This window comes from Phlebotomus papatasi, chromosome 3 (genome assembly GCF_024763615.1).
Source record: "Phlebotomus papatasi isolate M1 chromosome 3, Ppap_2.1, whole genome shotgun sequence".
NCBI lineage: Eukaryota > Metazoa > Arthropoda > Insecta > Diptera > Psychodidae > Phlebotomus > Phlebotomus papatasi.
The window spans coordinates 49,076,889-49,097,269 of NC_077224.1; the positions used below are offsets into that span (position 1 = coordinate 49,076,889).

General features: G+C 33.0%; 1 protein-coding gene across 3 annotated transcripts in view; it reads right to left on the minus strand.

Moving 5' to 3' along the window:
* The window catches only part of LOC129808058 (inactive dipeptidyl peptidase 10), a 273,322-nt gene that overhangs the window by 167,379 nt on the left and 85,562 nt on the right, over positions 1–20,381 (minus strand). For 2 of the 3 annotated variants that reach the window (XM_055857738.1, XM_055857737.1), the window contains exon 2: positions 16,452–16,960. The exons of the other annotated variant lie outside the window; for it this stretch is intronic. In XM_055857738.1, coding sequence (XP_055713713.1) covers positions 16,452–16,565 — 114 coding nt within the window. In that variant the 5' untranslated portion in view covers positions 16,566–16,960. The remainder of the gene's footprint in view (positions 1–16,451; positions 16,961–20,381) is intronic. 3 annotated transcript variants of the gene reach the window in all.

A 20,381-nucleotide genomic window follows, 5' to 3' on the forward strand; every position in this document is an offset into this window, starting at 1 on the left:
TTCGGGATTTTGACTTTCGGACTTTGGCTTTACGAGATTTTGACCCTTTTAGGATTTCAATCCATTCGGGATTTTAGCTTTTCGCGATTTTGGCTTTTCGGAATTTTGGCTACTTTAGGTTTTGGCTCATGGGTCTTGTGTCATTTGTGTCATTTGTGTTTTGAAAAATTATTCTACACATTATCTTCCATATAATTTCATCCCTTTCAGGATTTCGAACATTCGGAATTTTAGTTTTCGGAATTTCTGCTTTACGAGATTTGGACGCATTCAAAATTTTGATTTTTCAGGATTTTGGCTTTTCGAGATTCTGGCTTTTCGGGATGCTCGATTTTGTGAGATTTTGGCTTTTCGATATTTTAGTTTCCGGGATTTCATCCGGAACCACCAAAAATTATATTAATAAATCGAAAATCACACTTACAATATGCTGATATACGCTTATCACTAGTTCTCTTTCCGTTTGCCAAAGAAGCAGAAAAATGGCAGAAACATTTATTAGATTCACAAGTCTATCAGTTTCTTTCCTGGTACAACATCAAGGATGTAAAGTACAAAGATAAAATATTCTGATGAGTTTAGTGTTTCTATTTTATTCTTTTTTCCTTACTCTATTCTTTCTTTGATGCTCTAACCCGAAGATTTTGAGGCATAAAAGAAAATTAGGTCACGATTTGCGTATTTCGCGCTTTCACACGACATGTAGAGCAGTCAGAACGTGTGAAATCCAGAGATTCAGAGTAAATCAAATAGAAATATTGGGCAAAGTAGCTAATAGGGTAAGTGTGCCAAATTTCGGCATAGTTGCATGCAAGCGTCAAAGTCTCAAGTTTGAAATGTAATATTTTAAATACAAATTGATTTTTTTTTATTCTTTCTTCTGAAAGAGTGTTGCTTGGAACTTTGTAAAGAGTTTACCGCCTTTATTTGCTCTAAAATCATTCTTAATACATTTTAAAATAAATAAAAATATAGACATAGCTGTGGTGCCCTATTTCGGCCACCTTCATTCTCATTGTTCCTTTCCCTTCGAAAATTCTTCCAATGTCTTTTTCAACTCATTTCGTTTGTCGAAGCTACATTTTTTGTTATTCTTTTACATTGTATAATCTCTAGAGTACGTAAAATCTAAAAGTTCATGGAAATTCGAGGAACAAAAGAGGTGGCCGAAATTGCAAGCTGGCCGGAATTTGGCACACTTACCCTATATATACATATATATGCAGAGTTTGTTGCCGGTGGAAAATGTGCACAACATTACGAGATAAATTGCTCCATAAAGCATCATTTTGAACATTTATATCAATATTGTCTCTGTGTCTTTCAATCTGTCTCTCTTCGTGTCTTCAGGGTTGAATTTAATGCTGGTGTGGTATCCCTGGAGGAATTTCCTCTAAAAGTCTCTTGTTGAATATTTGAAAAGTTCTTCCGTTTCCCTGTCTCACTAAATTCAAATTTGACCTATTTTCGCGCCATATCGTCTAGAGATGTTTCAAAAATAATTCTACGAACAATACAAACATTACAACTTCTTTGTTTTTAACAATTAACTCCTTTTGGCATCAACGACCCAAAACCCATATCTTAAGATATCACTTACAACCACAAATAACATTATTTATTTCATATTTATTATTCATTACACCCCTCGATGGCAGTACAGCTTTTCTTGTGGACGATACTGAATTATTGATAATCTACAAAGTGCCTTCTATCTTTTTTAACAAACAGGTACATTTGTTCCCGTAATAAGGCAATTTTGTTAAGGAATCTATTGAGAAGAGAAATAATATTGAGCAGTGAATTTACTGCAGTATATTATATAAAGGTATTCTTATAATTTTACCATTTTTTAGAATTTTGATATTAACCTTTCATGGTAACCCGCGTGGAAAAGTTAATTAGAAAATGGATTTCTTTATAAATATTTAGGATTTAATAAGGGCTAATGAGCCTTTTATATTAGATGACAAATTTTCAGCTTTTATACTTTTTAATTTCTTAGAGCTTTCTTAAAAGTTCATTAATTAAATTTAAATACTTCACTGACATTAGATTCTTATGATTTCTGCAATATTAATTTGAAAAAGATAAGTGAAAATCTTTCAGCAGTATCTTGATTATTGCCATTATCTCTTACTAAGAGAGACTGGAACAGAATCAGTCAGCAAATGACATTTTTCTTTGCGTGTAATTTATGAGACTGGTAAATATTTCAATGAGTAGAAAGGGAAGTGTTTACTCTGAATAAATAGTAATTTGCTCAATTTTCCTTATGAGGCAAATTATAAAATTCCACTGTTTAATTCTACCCCGACCCCGAGCTAATTCTTCCCCATTTCCTATATTTTCTTATCGATAGAGCTGAACTACAGCAAAAATATTTTAACTCAAAATTTAAAATATAAAATATCCCAGGTAACGGACAAATTGTCGTGAACTCACTAATTAATGATAACTTTTCGATACCATCGAAAGGACAATTTCATAAATCACATAGATTAAAAGAATATCAGGATTTTTACACATTGTTTGTTGGACCATCAATTGTAACACTCTTGGTAGAATACAAATGTAAATAAATAAAATTAGTTATCATTTTAACTATTCTGAGTCGTCAGTCGATACTATCGAAAAGAAGTTATAATGTCACTCCTGGTATCTTATAACATTTTTCTCCGCAAGAGGGCACTGTTTTCTACCGCGCGTGGCGCTAGCAACAGTTTTCAAGTTTTGATACTCAAGCTTTTAATAAAAATTTTATCACATTGAACACAAAAGTTTTAACTATATTTTGTGTATGAAGTTTTTAAAATTATTAATATTTTTTTCAAAAATTTCATTAATTTAGTAATTCAATAAATTGTAATAGTTCGTAAACCTATTGCAATGTCAAAATGTTTGATCGTATTACTCTGTTCATGTTTTAATGCAGTTGAAAGCTTTACATTTCGATCGATCGGATTTTTAATAATAGGGGAAGTACTCTCCCTTCGAACGTTCATGCCTTCGAATAATGTGAACTTTTATTTAAGTTTTCCTAAGAGACTTTAACATTTCTGTTAAATATTTGTTAGCTTATTATCAATTATTGATAATTATGTGACAATCATGTAGAAATCTCTTAGGAAAATTAAAAGAAATTTATATTATTCTAAGGCATGAACCTTCGAAGGGAGAGTTACTTTTCCCTAACTCAATAACTTAAAAAATACCATTCTAAATCATTTATACGAGGAGTGTTCAAAAAGTATGATACATTTTTATTTTTCTCGAAATATTTATTCATCAAAATCTATTTTGTTCCCTTCAAAATAATTTCTGTGAGATAAAATGCACTTGTATTTAAGCTTTTTTCTATCCTCGAAGTCTTTCTGATATGCAGTTTTTGATATGACTTTTAGAGCTCTTCCGGCGATGGGATTTTTAGCTCCTTAGTCATGCCTAAACGCCATCTATTCATGAAGTTTTCCAGTTCTAGGAATATTAAATAGTCTCTAGAGATCAATTCTAATAAAAGCGATTACCGATCGTTTGACCGATTTGGACGATACCGATTTTGACCAAAAAATCACGAAAAAACAGGGATGTATGGTATGGAGAAGCTTTCCGAACTAACTTCTCTACCATACGTTTCATTCCCAAAACATCCAAAAAGAATTGCATGGAATGAATGAGCTGACATGCCGATAAGCTCAAATACTTCTTTAACAGTGATTCTACAATTTTCCACAAATCACCTTACTTTTTGAACACACCTGGTATGTTTATACCAATTTCTCAAGTTGTATTTTTTTCATTAAGATACTTTTCTTCCGCTCAAATCAAATAAAGAATGCAAACAAAATCACACAAATTTGGCAAAATCTCGTGTGTTTCTAAAATCAAATATAAAAATTCTTGGAAAATTTTATTGAAACTTTGGAAAACTTTCTTATTTATAAAAGAAAATCGTGCAATAGAATTGTCTATTATTTTGCAAATACTTTTTCCTACAAAAATATGCACATTCTACTAAAGATTAGAAAATCTACAGTGGTATTCGACTGCAAATAACAAATGTTATATATTTCTTCAAATTTCAAAGCATCATACTTTTGATAGCTTTATTTAAAAATTTCTAGGATGTTTTCTAATTTGCTGATTAAATATTCAAATATTTATTTAATTGCAATAATAAAACTGGAAAATTAGAAATTATCACAAACACAAAACCTTCGTATTTTAATTTTAAAAAGTTTTCTTTTCACAAATTAAATAGGAAAATTAAGCTTTTAAATCATCTTAGGACCTTTTGAACCGAGAGGGCATTTTAAATCGAAATATCATTTTCGAAATAAAAAACTCCCATTGAGCTTTGCTTCAGCCTATTAACGTATCTTTGAACACCTACTATGTGTAATATAATTGAGAAAATACAATTTTCGATGGATCCCGGTAAAAATCTCTAAAGCCAAAATACCGGACAACAAAATTTGGCTTTCGGGATTTTAACCCATTCGGGATTTTGGCTTTTAGGGATTTTAGTTTTTCGGTATTTTTGCATTCGGATTTTGACCCATTCGGAATTTTGGCTTTTAAGGATTTTATTTTCTCGGGATTTTGCCTTTCTGGTTTTTGGCTATCCGGATTTCGAGCCATTAGGCGGCATTTCGACCTATTCGGGATTTTGGCTTTCGAGATTTCAACCCATTTGGGATTTTGGTTTTTCGGGATTTTAGCTTTTATGGTTTTTGTCTATCAAGATTTTGACCCATTCGGGATTTTGACCGATACGGCGGCATTTTGCCATATTCACGATCTTGGCTTTTTGGGATCTCGCTTAGGGATTAGCTTTCGGGATTTTGGCTATCGGTATTTCGTCGCGTTCAGTTTTTTGGCTTTTAGGGATTTTAGTTTTTCGGTATTTTAGCATTCGGATTTTGACCCATTCGGAATTTTGGTTTTTAAGGATTTTATTTTCTCGGGATTTTGCCTTTCTGGTTTTTGGCTATCAGGATTTTGACTCATTGGCCGGCATTTCGACCTGTTCGTGATTTTGACTTTTGGGATTTTGGCTTTTAGGGATTTTAGTTTTTCGAAATTTTGTTTTGCGGGTTTGTGACGTTCGAAATTTTGGCCGCCACCTCTTTCTATACATTCTCATAAACCTTTACTCGTCGGAATCAAATATCAATTAGTCAGAACAAATTAATGAAATTGATGACAAATTTATTAGAATAAGGTTCAATGAAAGTTTTGTTGTAAAGTGAAAATTAATTTTTATCTTAAAGTTTCGTTTTTAATTGATGCAATAAGGGAGAATGGCTGGAAAATTTTCATAGTAAAGTTCATAGCTGGTCAGGGTTGAGAGGAATGTACCTCTTCCCCTCTATTATTACACTCCGAGATAAAACTAATGTGCAAAAATCTATAACCAGATGAAATAAATATAGATAAGGTATTTTTGGCAATTTAAAAAATATTAATCGTTTTTTCTTGAGCCAAAATCGCTATCAATCAGTGAATGACAGTGTGGAATAGATATATACAAAGTATCAAATACAGGAACAAAAAAATTATTCAGGAAGCAAATGTGGTCATCGTAAACCACAAAACCACTCTTATTTGAAATTAGAGTGAAATCCTGCGAACGTTCTCACGACGGAAGAAAGTAATTTCATCCATTTCCTTCAACACACTGTTTTGAATGCTAGCAGTTTGGCACACCACCAAGGGACAAAAAACCGTTTACAGGAGTTTCCTAGGCTGATTTGGAGGCAAGGGATATTTGGAGTGAGAGTAAATGGATGAATAGCAGGAAGTTACATTAGAATTTTTATTGCCTTGTTTGCAGACATTATTTTCATAAAGTTTAAAGAAATTATATAGAAAGTATTTTTTAGAGAACTCGGCTCGCGCTCTCAAAAATTGTGTGTAACCTTTCGGGGAGGGATTTTTTGGTGAGACTCTGTGGGCTTCCGATTACATCTACTTTTATAGGGACTTGAGTGAAAGTCTCAAGGAAAAAAGGTGTGGAAATTGCTGGTGAAATGGGTGGGAAAATTTCCATTTCTTTCACGTCTCTTTCGCGTCCCCCAAGAGACGCTCCCTAAACGCGTGACAACCCTCTGAAACAATATCTATCGAATCTTATGAGTAATCTATCAGAATACTCTGCATATAAAATTCGACTTATATCGGTGGATTAACAGTGACTTTTCATCAGTTCTTGTAATCGAAATCCACCCACGATTTTTATTATTATGGCTTAAAAATAAATCAGAAATCAATGATCTGGGGTATTACTGAACCCTTCTTTTCATTCTCAAAACTGTTATGGTTATGGCATATTATAAAATTTTGAAATATATTCCAAAAATACTTGAAAGTCTTTATTTTAAGTTTCTTTTTTTAATATCATAGATACGGGTGACTTTGCCCTACTACTGATCGAAAGCTTTTCTATAATTCTAGCACTCAGGGATCGTGAAGACCATTCTCAACTGCTAGAATTAAAAAAAAAGCTTACGAACAGTAGAGAGTAGTCACTACCAGAGGCCATAGTCACCCGCATCATCGGTACGTTTCAATAGACATTAGCGGAATGTAGGCAGGCTTCACACGTGTGAGCTTTCGAACGATGCGAATTTTCTCTTTATTTCCAAAGAGTTGGTTCCGCATTTCTTAGCCATAAGTTAAGTATTTATGAACCTTATCTTTATTGTAAAATAGGCAGCCAAGCCCTTCTTTTCTAGGTGCTAGGAGCACAAGTAGAAAATTGGCCCACAATGGATAATTTTGATGACGCACATTTCATTTGATTTCTCATAGTTAAACTAATTTAAAAAAAAATCACTTACACAGTGGATGAAGAGTATACTTGAGATGATATTTACGTAATAATTTTTTGCATCGGCGGGAAACTATTTTCACGGTGGCGGAAAATTCGCAAGTACTACACTGTGTGTGGTTTCAAACACTGAATGTGTGAGCGTTCGCACATCCATCAGACAACTCCAACTTGAAAATCATAACCTCAATAAAGCCTCATAAGCCACAGTGAGACATTTGTGGTCATTTCCTCTTCGACAGACTTATAGTCTCCTTCCCATCTCCATGAGACGACGGTTATTGACAGTGTGAACCGTGTGAACATGTTCAAATTTTCGATATTCATTTGGAAGAAAAAACAGTGCTCCAAAAAATTGAGAAAAAAGTGTTTTAAAGATCTTCTATTAGTGCAGTGATAGTTTCCGCGGGTTCACGGGGGTACAGTATGACAACCGGAAAATAATTTCTAATTGTAGATAAAATTTATTTCGAGAAAAAAAGCAATGACGAACTCAAACCCCCATCGTGTGAACGCTGCCCCCGGGGGCAAGAATCGCACAAATCGTCATATTTTTTTTCATTTTCCTATCCAGGAAAAACCAACAATTCTGTGATAGTGCACTAGGCATGCATAGAAACTTAAAAGATCAGAGAACTTTTTGGTGTAGTGCAATTCACTGCCCATTTTACAGTTTAGTCAGAAAAAGGTCCTGAATATGAAGCACGAAAAAATGTGCGAAGGCTGCCTACATTCCCCTACATCCACATATTTACATTGACCACAAAATATATCACGTGGTCGCAGTGTAAGTTATTAAAAAAAATAGTTTTTGATGAAAATAGCTAACAAGAGGAATTTAGAGAGTTTTTCTTATTTGATTTCGATTTTAATTCACCTAGTTTTCCACCTAAAGATTAAGAGCTTAAAAAAAACATTATTGATCTTGATACTTGAGCGATCCTTCAGAAGTACGCATTTCTTGTTGATAATATATCTTCAATGATAGAGAAGCCTGTTAGTCCATCAATCCGTTTGACTAAGAATACATGTTGAAGCCAGACGATTAAAGACAGCGACTTGGGGTCTTTTAAAATCTCTTGTTAAAAGGCCTTTTAATTATTAACATGACCGCCGTGCAATTTTTTCAGTTTTGGATATGTTTTAGTGTTTATCCATGCGGATTTGACCAGGTGTGAATATGCGTTGAATCATTCCTAATAAAGGTTTTTCAAGGTCATAGGTTAAAAAAGACTCTATAGAGCGAATTTATCAGACGAATGGGATCATTTTGGGCTCGTTGGAAAGGTCTTGGAATTTTTGACTAAACTGAACCGATTCCAATCGGTTTCCAACCGGTAATGAACCGGTTCATAGAAAATTCAATTATTTACTCCTGAGATGTATTTCGGGAAATATTTTGAGTAATTTATAAATCGGTTCATATCGGTTGGGAACCGGCATACGGTAAAACATGGAAAAGTACTTTTGAGGTGTAGCATCTAAGTCTCGAGTTCGATTACTTCGAAAAGCCTGGGATGCTTCGCCAGCTCTACCATCAATGAATAGATCAAAGTTTAAACATTTAGTAATTTAAAGATCAAATATTTGAATGCGTATGAGTGACAATTACTGTGAATCGTATTAGAATTTAAGTGAGCAAGTATGATAGCACTTTTGAGATTATCCAAGGGAACATTTCGTTCGTAAGGTTTTTCAAAGTCAAACGACTAATCAGGCCTAGACGGAGAGTATTTCTCACCCTATTTGGACTCTTTTGAAAGGTTATTCTGAACGGGTCCCGGTCAAAATCCCGAAAGCCAAAATCCCGAACGCCAAAATCCCGAACGCCAAAATCCCGAAAGCCAAAATCCCAAAAGGGCCAAAATCCCGAAAGCCAAAATCCCGAATTCTTAAAAGTGTTATAGCTACTCCCACGATTGTACCCGCGCTTGCTGGAGGCAAAGGGAAATCTTCTGTGTCTTGGGAAATTTTTCTAAACATTTTCCTCCATATAATTTCATTCCTATCAGGATTTTGAACATTCGGGATTTTGGCTTTCGGGATTTTGGCCTTTTCGGGATTTTGGCCTTTTCGGGATTTTGGCGTTCGGGATTTTGGCTTTCGGGATTTTGGCTTTCGGGATTTTGGCTTTCGGGATTTTGGCTGACACCGTTCTTGTCAAGTTTAAATCAATTTTAAATGATTTTGAATTTTTAGCGAACTGATCCTGAAATGCATATTTTTTGATTTTTTTATTATATTTATTATATTATTATATTTTACTATACTTTTTTAACGAGAATTTTTTTGTCGCTAATCAAAAAATCTTACTACTAAATTTGTACACACGATATAATGTTTTCATGATATTTCCAAATGTAAAATTGTATAATTTTTCTTTACAATTTATCTCCTTGCTATCATTCCATGAGTCATCCTATTAAAATGTTGTATTCTAAAGCATCTAATACACCAAATAATCAAATTTGATCAGATCTTCTGCCTCTCAGCACCCTCCAAGAATCCGCCTTTCAAATTTTTTCTTCGATGATATACGAAGAGCAATAAAATTCTTTGTAAACTCATGTAGTCATTTTTTTCTCTTTGGCCTAGGACAGAGCCAAAAAGGGCGCGCAAGAGGATGGAAAATCCCCGAGGAAACTAGAGAGAGTGACATCGAAAAAATTCCTTAAGAATGACGCTGGTAGATAAACATTTTCATGATATAATGGAGGACAAATTATGTCATCAATGGAATTTTATTATCACCCATGCTTTTGTTGTTATTAATGGCATTGAGAATCGATGTGGAAAATATGAAAGTGAAAATTACCAATAATGCTATGGGGGTTATTGTCTCTAGTATCATCATAAAAAATTCATTTCTCCAAGATGGGAAAGTTTGTGGTATTATGTATAGAAAGAAAGAAAAAGAGTTTCTCATTGATTCTGTGAAGGAAATCTTTCAAGCCTCAAAGGGTGGTTGAAATAACTCACTCAGCAAGAAAAAGTTGGTTAGTCACTTAAAATACCCCCATAAAATAATAAGTTTTCCTCCGAATTGCATGAATAATTCAATGAATAAACTTCTGCACCTGACTAAAAACTTTTCAAGTGAAAATTACCATCAGATGATGTCAACAGTGTCCTCATTATTATTTCATTATTATTGAGATAGAGTTCAATTAAGACATTTTAGCCTGAAATAACAAATTAATATGCATTTTACGAGGAAGATTGTGAATAAAAACGAATGCAATTTTTAAAAACGATAAACCATTTTTTTAATTCTTTCCTTTTTTTTAAGATTCTAGAATAAATTTTAAAATAAAGCGAAACCAGGGTATGAATTCTGAGACTGTGAGTTTATCACGTGATAAATTCACCGATCTGAGATCTCATTTTCTGAATGTTTTAAGACACTTTCACAAAAATTATCATATAAATTCTAAGATACTATAATGAGTGTTTCACATCAGACTTTGTGCGAAAACTTAACGAAACACTCACAAAAGGCGACCTAGAAGCTGCGAATTTCTCATCTGAATAACTCATGAATTTCAGAATTCACCCCCAGGGGCAAAATGTATCAAGCTGCAAATTTCAAAATTTTATCTTGCAACACAAAATAAACTGAGGATTAGAATTTTGCTACTAAAACTCCAAAGAGGAATCCGGAAAGAAATGGGGCGGTTCAATTTTTTCTTTTCATATAATTTCTGAGAAATAACGTAGCGTTGTTTGTAGGTCCGTCCCGTCTTCGACTTTGAACCTTCGAGGGAACTCTATACCTCGACCCTGGGATAATTAGCATGCCTTTGATTTCCCCCACTCTCCCCATCCTCACCAAAACCATGTTTTTGGGATTGGTCGAAAACGTTTTATTATTGGAAATATTATAGAAATTACCTAGCCTGACATTTCGTCAATGCAGGAATATATCGTTAAATCAATCCTAACAAGGGTTCTTTTTAAGATCAAAGTTTTAAAAGGCTCTAGAGAGCGTATTTCTCAATATAATGGTATCATGATAGGGCTTGCTGGAAAGGTCTTGGACTTTCCAACAAGTCTAAACTCATTAATTTTGGTTATGAACCGGTTATGTTTTTTTTTTGTCTGAAAATTAATTCCAAATCATAAAAATATTTTGGAGAATCTTTCGAGTGATTTATGAACCGATTCGAATCGATTGAGATCAGTTAAATGGTAAATGACACGAAAGGTACTTTTAAGTTTTAGCATAAAGTCACGAGTTCCAGCACTTCGCAAAGTCTGAGATGTTCTGCCACACATTTGGATACGTTTTATAGGTTTTATAGGCGGAAGTTTCATCTATATTGAGGAATGCCCTTGAATCATCCTTAATAATAGGTTTGCAAGGTCAAGGGTCTTGGAATTCCTGAGAAGTTAGAACAAGTTATGAACTTGAATTTTTGTCTCAATTTGAATAGTAGCAGAAAGTTCCAACTTGTGATAATGGTTTATCTCCCAATATGTTAAAATACTAAAGAATTTTATTAATCTTAACAAGAAATTGTTTTTGTGGTACTGAATCTAATTGACAAGATTGGAGGCGAAATCCTTGAATTTTAATTGAAGAATGAGGAAGCGATGTTTTGAACATTGAAAATTCAAAAATGATAAATTTCATTGCTATTAAATGAGGTATGTTCCATTTTTGTATAAATCAAAAAAGACTAGGTAGGGTAGAGTCAGCCGTTTTCGTCATGTAAGCACTTTTTCGCCACCTAATATAAAACAACTAATTTAAGGCATTTAAGAATAAGTTGCATTTCAACACTCATAATACGTTCTATTCTAATATCCCAATACGTTATTACGTCTCTTAATTAATTGAAATTCGTTTTAAAACAGGTGGCGAAAAGTACTGAAACAAGCATAATTGGGGCAAATGCATATTTTTCAATGAGATTCTCTAAAATTCTCGAGACGTACGTATCCTAGATATATAGATAGATATTGCTTCAAAGTATCTTTATACAAAAATTCATTTTAGTCTGACAAAAATATCACACCTTACGAGGCCCCTAAAGCTTAATGGTGGCGAAAAGAACTGACTCTACCCTAATATCTTTTCTAAAATGAATATTGATTTTTTCGCAAATCGATATCATCAGACATAAATCGCAAATCCGTTTTTGATAAAAAAAAATCATCAAAGTTCTTTTTTTGCTAGCGCATTCCTAACTATGAAATATAACCATGTGAAATTGAATGTGCACTATCTTTATTGCAATTTTAATATAAATCAAAATAAACAAAATATTTTAGCCTTTTCAGGACTTTGTTCTACTGCTGGAATCCTTTTTTTTGCAACCTCCATCCCAATTATCCGTGGAATGTTTGGGGTTTTATGCTAAAAGCTTTCGATAGTAAGGGGCCAAGTATAAACCATGATATTTGTCGATGGCAAATTGTATCATATTGTGTACGGTCTGTTGGAGTATATAGTGTATACGATAAATTGAAAGACATCGAACAGCATGAAGCATCCCAATTGAAAGAGGAAATTGGGATTGCAACTCTATGTGAAAAAGCCTAACAAATTGGACAACATTCAAATTTCATTTGGCACCTCAAAGTTCCTCGGTATAATGGATGATTGTGTAGTCTTTGGGAATTCACGTCACGTACAACCCCGTGCGGTCAGATATTGGCTTTCAGTTAGTGAGGGTCGGAATATACAAAACAACCCCAAGTGAATCCACGCAGAAAAGTGGGGCTCTCTGCCAGCCATCACTGTTACAATTTGCCTCTAAATTTAGAATTCCATGTTCATGTTTACCAGTTCAGAAGCAAGGCGGACAGGTGGATGTGGTTAAGGTTTGATCTTGCACAAGAATAAAGTATACTAGAAGATTGATAGTATTCCAAAAGTTTTTCTTTCTAAATTCATAAGTAACACACAAGAGTAAATTAAACTCTTATTATTTCCTATAATAAATAAATAAATCAGAATTACCAAAGAAGAAGTAGAATCATTGAAAATTCCGAAAAATTGAAATGTGCTCTAAAACATTTAATATTTTAAGCTGTTAACATATAGTGATGCTGTTTGTTATTTAGGGAAATAGGGAACTTTCTTGTTCAATATTAAATCCCCAGTTTACCGTTAAGGATAGGTCTTTAAACTGAAGATTTAACCATATTACTCCCCTAAAAAGGTAAGATTTTTCAAAAAATTTTGACTTAGGGTTGTATATTAGGGCAGAATCACATTGATATTAAAAAACTCGCTGTAGCCTCGTCGTATTTCGTTAATTCACGCATTTCATTGCAATTTCTACGCAAATTTTCCATTACTGTATTACCTTATCTTATACTCGGTGGCTCTAAAAGTGAAAATAATATAAGAAAGTTGAAGAAATAAAATAAAAATTCGATAAACGGTGAGCAAAAAACTGTAAGAGAAATTAATCGTACAGTTTTTTGCTCACCGTTTATCGCATTTTCGTTTTATTTCTTCAATTTTCTTATATTATTTTCACCTAGTGCCACCGAGTATGAGATAAGGTAATACGGTAATCGAGAATTTGCGTAAGAATTGCAATGAAAATACGTAAATTAACGAAATACGGTGAGGGCTTTGACGGTGACGGTGAGCATTTTACTGTCAATGTGATTCTGCCCTTAAAGTTAAAAGACCTAATACGTTTTGAAAAATTATTTTTAAGAAAATGTTAGGTAATTAGAAATTTGAGACCTTCGTGAATGGAATTGAATTCCAAGTATAAATTCTATATATACCCTGAAAGTAGTTTGGAATTATTTGTTTTAATAAATAAAGTCATTTAGAGGTCACACTTGTGGAAAAAGCATCGAGGCATGTTCACGAATTCGAGTATGGTGCAAAGTTTTTTGCAATAATGTATTATTTTTTTATTTCAAACAAGATTTCAAAAGTTAAGAAATTTCTAAAAAGTTAATATACATTCTCTGGATATTTTTAATGTGTTATAGATAGAGATATAACCTCATTTTATTCATCGATTTTAATAGAATAATTACATATCTTGACTCATTTTTGTAACTGAGATTTATTCATTTATTTATTTTCTTTTTAGAAGCGTAATCAGGTTTTATAAAAACTGAACAGCCTTCTATAAACCTTGTTGCCATGCCGAGTTCCAGCTTTACACCTTTTCTCAGAGAGGAGTTATAGTGGAAAATGTTCTCATTTTGTATGGGGACTGCTGGAATGAGTGGCAGAGGGAAACGTATATATACACGGTTAAAGAGCCTCCCATTACCCATTAAGTTTCTGATTTCTACTTCTTTTTACAGAGGAGTTATAATGGAAAAAGTCATTATTTTATATGAGGGCTACAAGAAGGAGAATAGGGGAGATGAGTTTATTAACATAATTGAAGAGTCTTTGATAAACCTAGGCCCCATGCCAAGTTTCAGCTTTCTCCTTTTTCTCAGAGAAAAGTTATAATGAAAAATGTCCACATTTTGTATGGGGGCTCCTGGAAGGAAGGGTGGAGGAATAGGGTAGTATCCATGGATAAATAGCCTAAGTCATACACTGATCTCATACCGAATTTCATCATAATCGTTTCAGACGATCTTGAGTAATTCGATATCAAAATAGTTATTTTTTCGAAAGGATAAATGCGTTCTTACAAGGACTTCCAGCGAATATCCTCCTGAGTCTCGGCAGTTTTTCATCCTTTGTCATTACCTATAAAATGCGCCTAAAATACATTTTTGCCCATAGTCCTTTAACTTTTTACTGCTCACTTGTACAGTGCAGCGTTTATGAGTATCAATTCACTACTGCACTGATTTAAACCTACCAATCACGCAAAATTTACTAATCACTCAACAGATTGCTCAAAACAACTGAAGATTAATACAATTGAATTTCGAAAAAATGGATTATCGATTCATATCAGTGGTAACATGATAACCTCAGTTCGATAGTATCAACTATCGATTTTAAAAATTTTAAACGATAGCTGGTCTTTTTGTAGCTAATACAAATAAGTGTTAACATTTTCATTCTATTAAGAATGTCACAATAATCACTTTATCTAATGACTCCTACACAGTAGAGAAATTTATGTCCATATTAATGCAAATTCCTTACGCTTGTGTAGAAAAAACTCTTCAATATGGAGATAAATTTTTCTAGTGTGTAGAGGCTATAACAAATACAGATTTATCAATACTATCGATTCGATAGTATCGAAAAGTTATTATTTTACCCCAGGTTTATTACCAGTTTACCAGACAAATATACCGGTTCCAACCAGTTTTGGATAGTATTTACGTTACCGATGAACCAAAGTCATTTAATCGTCTTGATAATTGCGAAAATTATTAGGTCATTGCAATTTTCATAATCAGGATCCTGAGAAAAAAAAGAGGCTATGATTAACTTTTTTACATCATAACTTTAACACTTTTTGGGTGTAAAAATATATCAACATTTTTTAATGTTAATTTTACACCTCTTAACGGTAAAATCAACATGAAAGAAGGGTAACTTTAACCCATAACACACCAAAAAGGGTAATATTAGGTGAGATTCTTAACGATCTCACCTACTATTTACACCGTTTTCGGACCGTTACTGCAGGGTAAAATTAACATTTCCGGAATGTTATTTTAACTTTTTCGGATTTCTCTCAGTGGAGGGTCAGGAGAGTACGAAGCACAATTTAATAGTAAAATATAAATTAGATAATTTAGATAAAAATTCATGAACCAAAATACGTGATGTTAAGTAACATAATTTATGGGAAATGTAAGGATTTCCCTAAATTTTACAATCGTCACAAATCTTTCTTAAAGAGGGATAGTACAATTATCAATTTGTGAAAATTTTCCCTACGAAATGCCATGAAGAAAAGTGCTTATAACTAACTATTATCCGTTAATTCTGTAATTTAAAAATATATCTCATAAATTATTCGTTATTGCTGAGCCCCCCAGGGACTATGATCCTGCTAAGAATAAAATCATATTTCAGTATGAGCTCAGAAAAAGGGAGATAATGGCGTCGGTTCTCTAGGCGGAAATTTTCACTCGTATTGAGACAAAATTCGTTGAGGAAGAGCCAAGATGGAAAGTGAAATTGTGATAAGAGTTGAGGCTTGAAAAAGTCCATAAAAGCACGTTTTCCCCTTCTTCTTGAGATTTCTTTTTTATATTTTTAGACAGGGTTCAAGTGTATGTCTCATAGCCATAGCGGTCTGGGAACCAGTGTTCTTCAAGATCTACTATGAAAAGCTGTGTCCAGGGGCTTATTTTCTTGTTTTCTTATATTTTTTAATTTTCAAATTTTATTGTTTTTCAGGTTTTCATACGGCTAATCTGTGTTTCATTTTAAAGATAATTTCAAATACGTTTGTTTAAAAATTTGACAATGTACTTGGAACAAAATTATTGTTGAAACTGTGTTACAAGATTGCATGACACATGATCTTGATATAACCATCTGTCTGACAGTTATGACATTTTTTCATGCAAATACATCTTCAAAATTAGTATTGAGATCTCCGTGATAACTGAATAGTGAATATTCTTCATTCATTTAATTAGTCAAAAACAGATGCACTACAATTTAGACAAATCATCCAAAGCCAAAGGCAAAGTTCAGAAGACTCACCCTTGTTCGGCCGAGCAGTAGAGCATCCATTTCGCCTTCGGGATTAGGATTTGCAGGACGACCTGTCGCAGTAGCAGGAACTGGTGTGTCTCCGATGGCTGCTCCCGTTGTCATACTTCTTTGGCAGTTTAAGTGATTTTAGTCCCGAAGGTAAATTCTCTTGTTGATTTTTTTTACCCGTGAAAAAGATACGCCTCCAAATCCTTGATATTGTTAACTTGTTTACTTTGTATATGTTTCCTGTCAGCGTTACAAATTCGTCTCTCTTCGTTTTTATCGAGGGGTTGATGTAAAAAAAGAATAACTCCACTTCCAGCCTCAATTCTCTTGCACTCACCAACTTCTTCACACTTTTTACATTGTAAAAAAATATTTATCTTTCTCTCTATCCGGTTTATATATAAAAAATACTTGGTTCATGGAAAAATTCATCATTTTTGTGTTGATTTAGACAAGAGTTCCATAGTATAAGACATTTTCATGATATCGCGCGCACTGAGTCTCCACTTCTGTAAGAAATTTCGCACAACTTTTAATTATTTTCCCTTAAAATCACTGTGGTACATTTACAATGAACTCTCTTGTACTTGGAATAATGATATAAATGTTGTTTGTTGTGTATTTTGAGGAAAATTCACAAAAATTAAGACGCTTCTACGTATCAAAATGCACGCGATGTCTCGCTCAAAACGGAAAAAGCTCTAACTTTTAATGTAAAGAGAAGAATAAAGAAAGTTAATGAAACTGAAGACGAAGAAAGAGTTTGAAAAACGTATGAGGGTGTAATAAGAAATAATTGAAGTACACATGATTTTCTGAATTGTGTTGATTTTCATTATTCTGCTTTTCTTGACAACAAATCTCAATTTAACTATTATTTTCACATACGAAGCATTTTTTTAAAAAAATATTTCAGAATACACGCATACTAAATTCTAAAGAGAGTTAAGTTTACTTCATTTTACTTCTTCATTTTGCTACATATAAAGCCACTTATTCTAGCTGAAGACATATTAATGCGATTTAACTACAATCCTTTCAGAGACACAGCTATTGTGATGCTTAAATATAGTACAATAGCCCAGATTGAACTTATATTTGCAAGGTAGTAGGTCTGAATACCCCTTATGAAAAAGATAAACCACTAAAATCAGATACAACCTTACTCTGATTGGAATGGTTTGCCATTTATTTGTTAAAAATTTGTTAACTCTTTCGTCTCTTTTGGGACTCTGAGTACCCAAAGCAGCATATGAATATTCTGTGAACAATGATGTTTTTTAATTATTCATAACTGATAAAAATAAGATTCTTGTGGATGATTACAAACTATAAGGATGTCCAAATGTAAGATATTTTTTGTAGGACCTCAATTAATTCCTGAGCTTAGATATTTTTGATTAAAAAATGGTGAAATTGGCTTGCAGCATATGCTGCGGTCCGGAAAGAGTTAAAAAAAAGCCTTTATTTGTTAAAAAGATGGAAAAGTTTCGTCGAGTGTAGAAAGGATACTCTTTTGATTCATTTAGTCCCTTTACAAACCTTCATGAAATTCGTCATTTATTTATTTTATATATATAATATTTTACTATTTCTTTTTATATTTATTTTTAAAATTACGAATACCTGTTTCAATTCAAAAATTGAGAAAAACGCATTAGTTTATATCAGCAAAATGAAAGTTGTCAACTTCTACAATTACAACTTATCAACAGTCTATCATAACTCGACTTATGGTGCTATTCCAATGAAAAACTGACCATGGTTTTTTTAGAACATTACCGTTCTCAAGTACTATAAAATAGACAATGACTGTTCCTATATGTCATTTCACGGAAAACAATGTGTAGAGAATAATAATGCTGCTCGCTGAATTTTCACCTCTGAACATTCACGGAAAAACTTATGGAAAACCTGAGAAAACCCGCGGTCGAGGCTAAAGTTGTTAGCTCTCGATCATCCAACTGCATCACGCCACCAAGCTGGCATGACAAGTTACTACTAACTGAATGTCAAATGGCATTGTGGTCGCGTGAAAGCTTGTTCGGAGGGAATATTCGAATTCGGATTTCGGTTGAACTTTTCTTTTGTGTTGGTTTCTGTCATGGCTATTTGGTGATTTTGGAACACGACAAGGACGGCGTAAAATATGAAGTTTTTGTGTAGAGATAAGAACCTTACATCTTGCCAATCATGATAAAGAAAAGGTAGAAAATATTATGAAAGTGAAAACATTAAATTAATCTTGTCGATTTCCCAACCGAAATCCGAATTCGAATATTCCCACCAAGCAAGCTTTCACCCGATCACAACGCCATCTGACATTAATTAAAATAACATGTGGGAACAGTCATGGTCTTTTTAGTACTTGAGAACAGTAATGTGCTAAAAAACATGCTCATTTTTTCATTGGAATAGCACCATTAGTCTACTATATTTATTTGCTATCGATATTATTGAGACAATTAATGAATTTTCGCGGTTTTCGTTCCAATCTAACCGATTTTCAATCAATTGATAGAACTTTTTATTGTCACTTTCAGCCGATAAAGTTTTTAGATCGACGTCCCGCATTGTTTTTGGTCTTTCTATCCTCAATGTCTATCATAATTTCTGAAGAATTTAATTTAATTTTTGTTGTACTTGTAAATTTCTCTTAGAACTTAAAAGTACCTAAGTTTTCTTGATGAAAGATTTGATAAATAGTTTTGAATAACTAGGGGAAATGCTTGTAATTTGGGACAGCTTATAATGTTGGACACTTTGAAGGTAATATTGGACACTGTAAACAAATTAATTAACTATGGAAATTTCTCCCAATATTTAATGAATAATGTGTTCTACCCATATATTTAGCCTTTTTATGAGATATTAACACTAAATTCCTTTAATTTTAAATATGATTTAAAATAAAATTGCTTTGATGATACTTCAGTGTGAACAGTTTTGTGTTTACTTTAATTTAGATGTGGTGAAGTATTTGAAGTACTAATAAATTTTTCTTTCGCTATTCTTAAGTGACATTTTAATTATTCATAAACAAAATATTTAAAAGCACGATAAATTATTTTATAAGCTCCTTAACAACATTCCTGAAAAATAATTAACAAAAACTTCAATTTGTGCTGAAAATGTTATACTTAAAATTTCAGAAATTGTTCTTTATATGCGGTCTGCCCCAGATTACAAGCAGTTCTGCTATTTTTAAATTGGTTTATAATGGCTCCGGCACACTTTTTAGATCAGAAAAATTTCATGAAGTCGAAATTCGAATCCCTGTCTTTCTGACATGCTTTGTATATGTCTATCTCATTCTTTCATACTCTTCTTCTTCTTTTAAACATCACTCCAAATTCAATTTAGCTCAATCAAATTTGGAGTGCGAAATAATGGGATAGACCAGAGGTGTGCCAGAACCGTTGAAACCGAATAAACGTCAAAATAAGTTTGTTCAGGTAGCGTTTTGGCCATTGACGTACAAATCTCATTTGACGTTTGTTCGGTTTTAAACGGTTCTTGCACACCTCTCGGATAGATATATACAAAATGTGTGAAGTACAGGGATTCGAATTTCGACTTGTTGAAATTTTCCTGATCTAAAAGGCGTGAAGGATCAATAAACCTCAAAATCAATTTTATTTTGTTTTTTTTATATGCTGTAGGCCATCTTGTTGCAGATCTTTTTCATAACGATGTCAATTTGCACAATCTAAGAAATTTTAAAAATGTACTATACGTTTTAACTTCATTTTTCTGACAAACTGAATTCCCCTTAAAAGAATCACAACTCCCATAAACTAAAAGAAGCCTATCACTAGCCTGCAGTTACTGCCCTCATTTCAAGTTAGTTTTGAGTTTCACATTCAATAAACAAACCAACAAATTGCATTTAATATTACATGTTATGTTGCTCTAGTAAAAGATATGCAC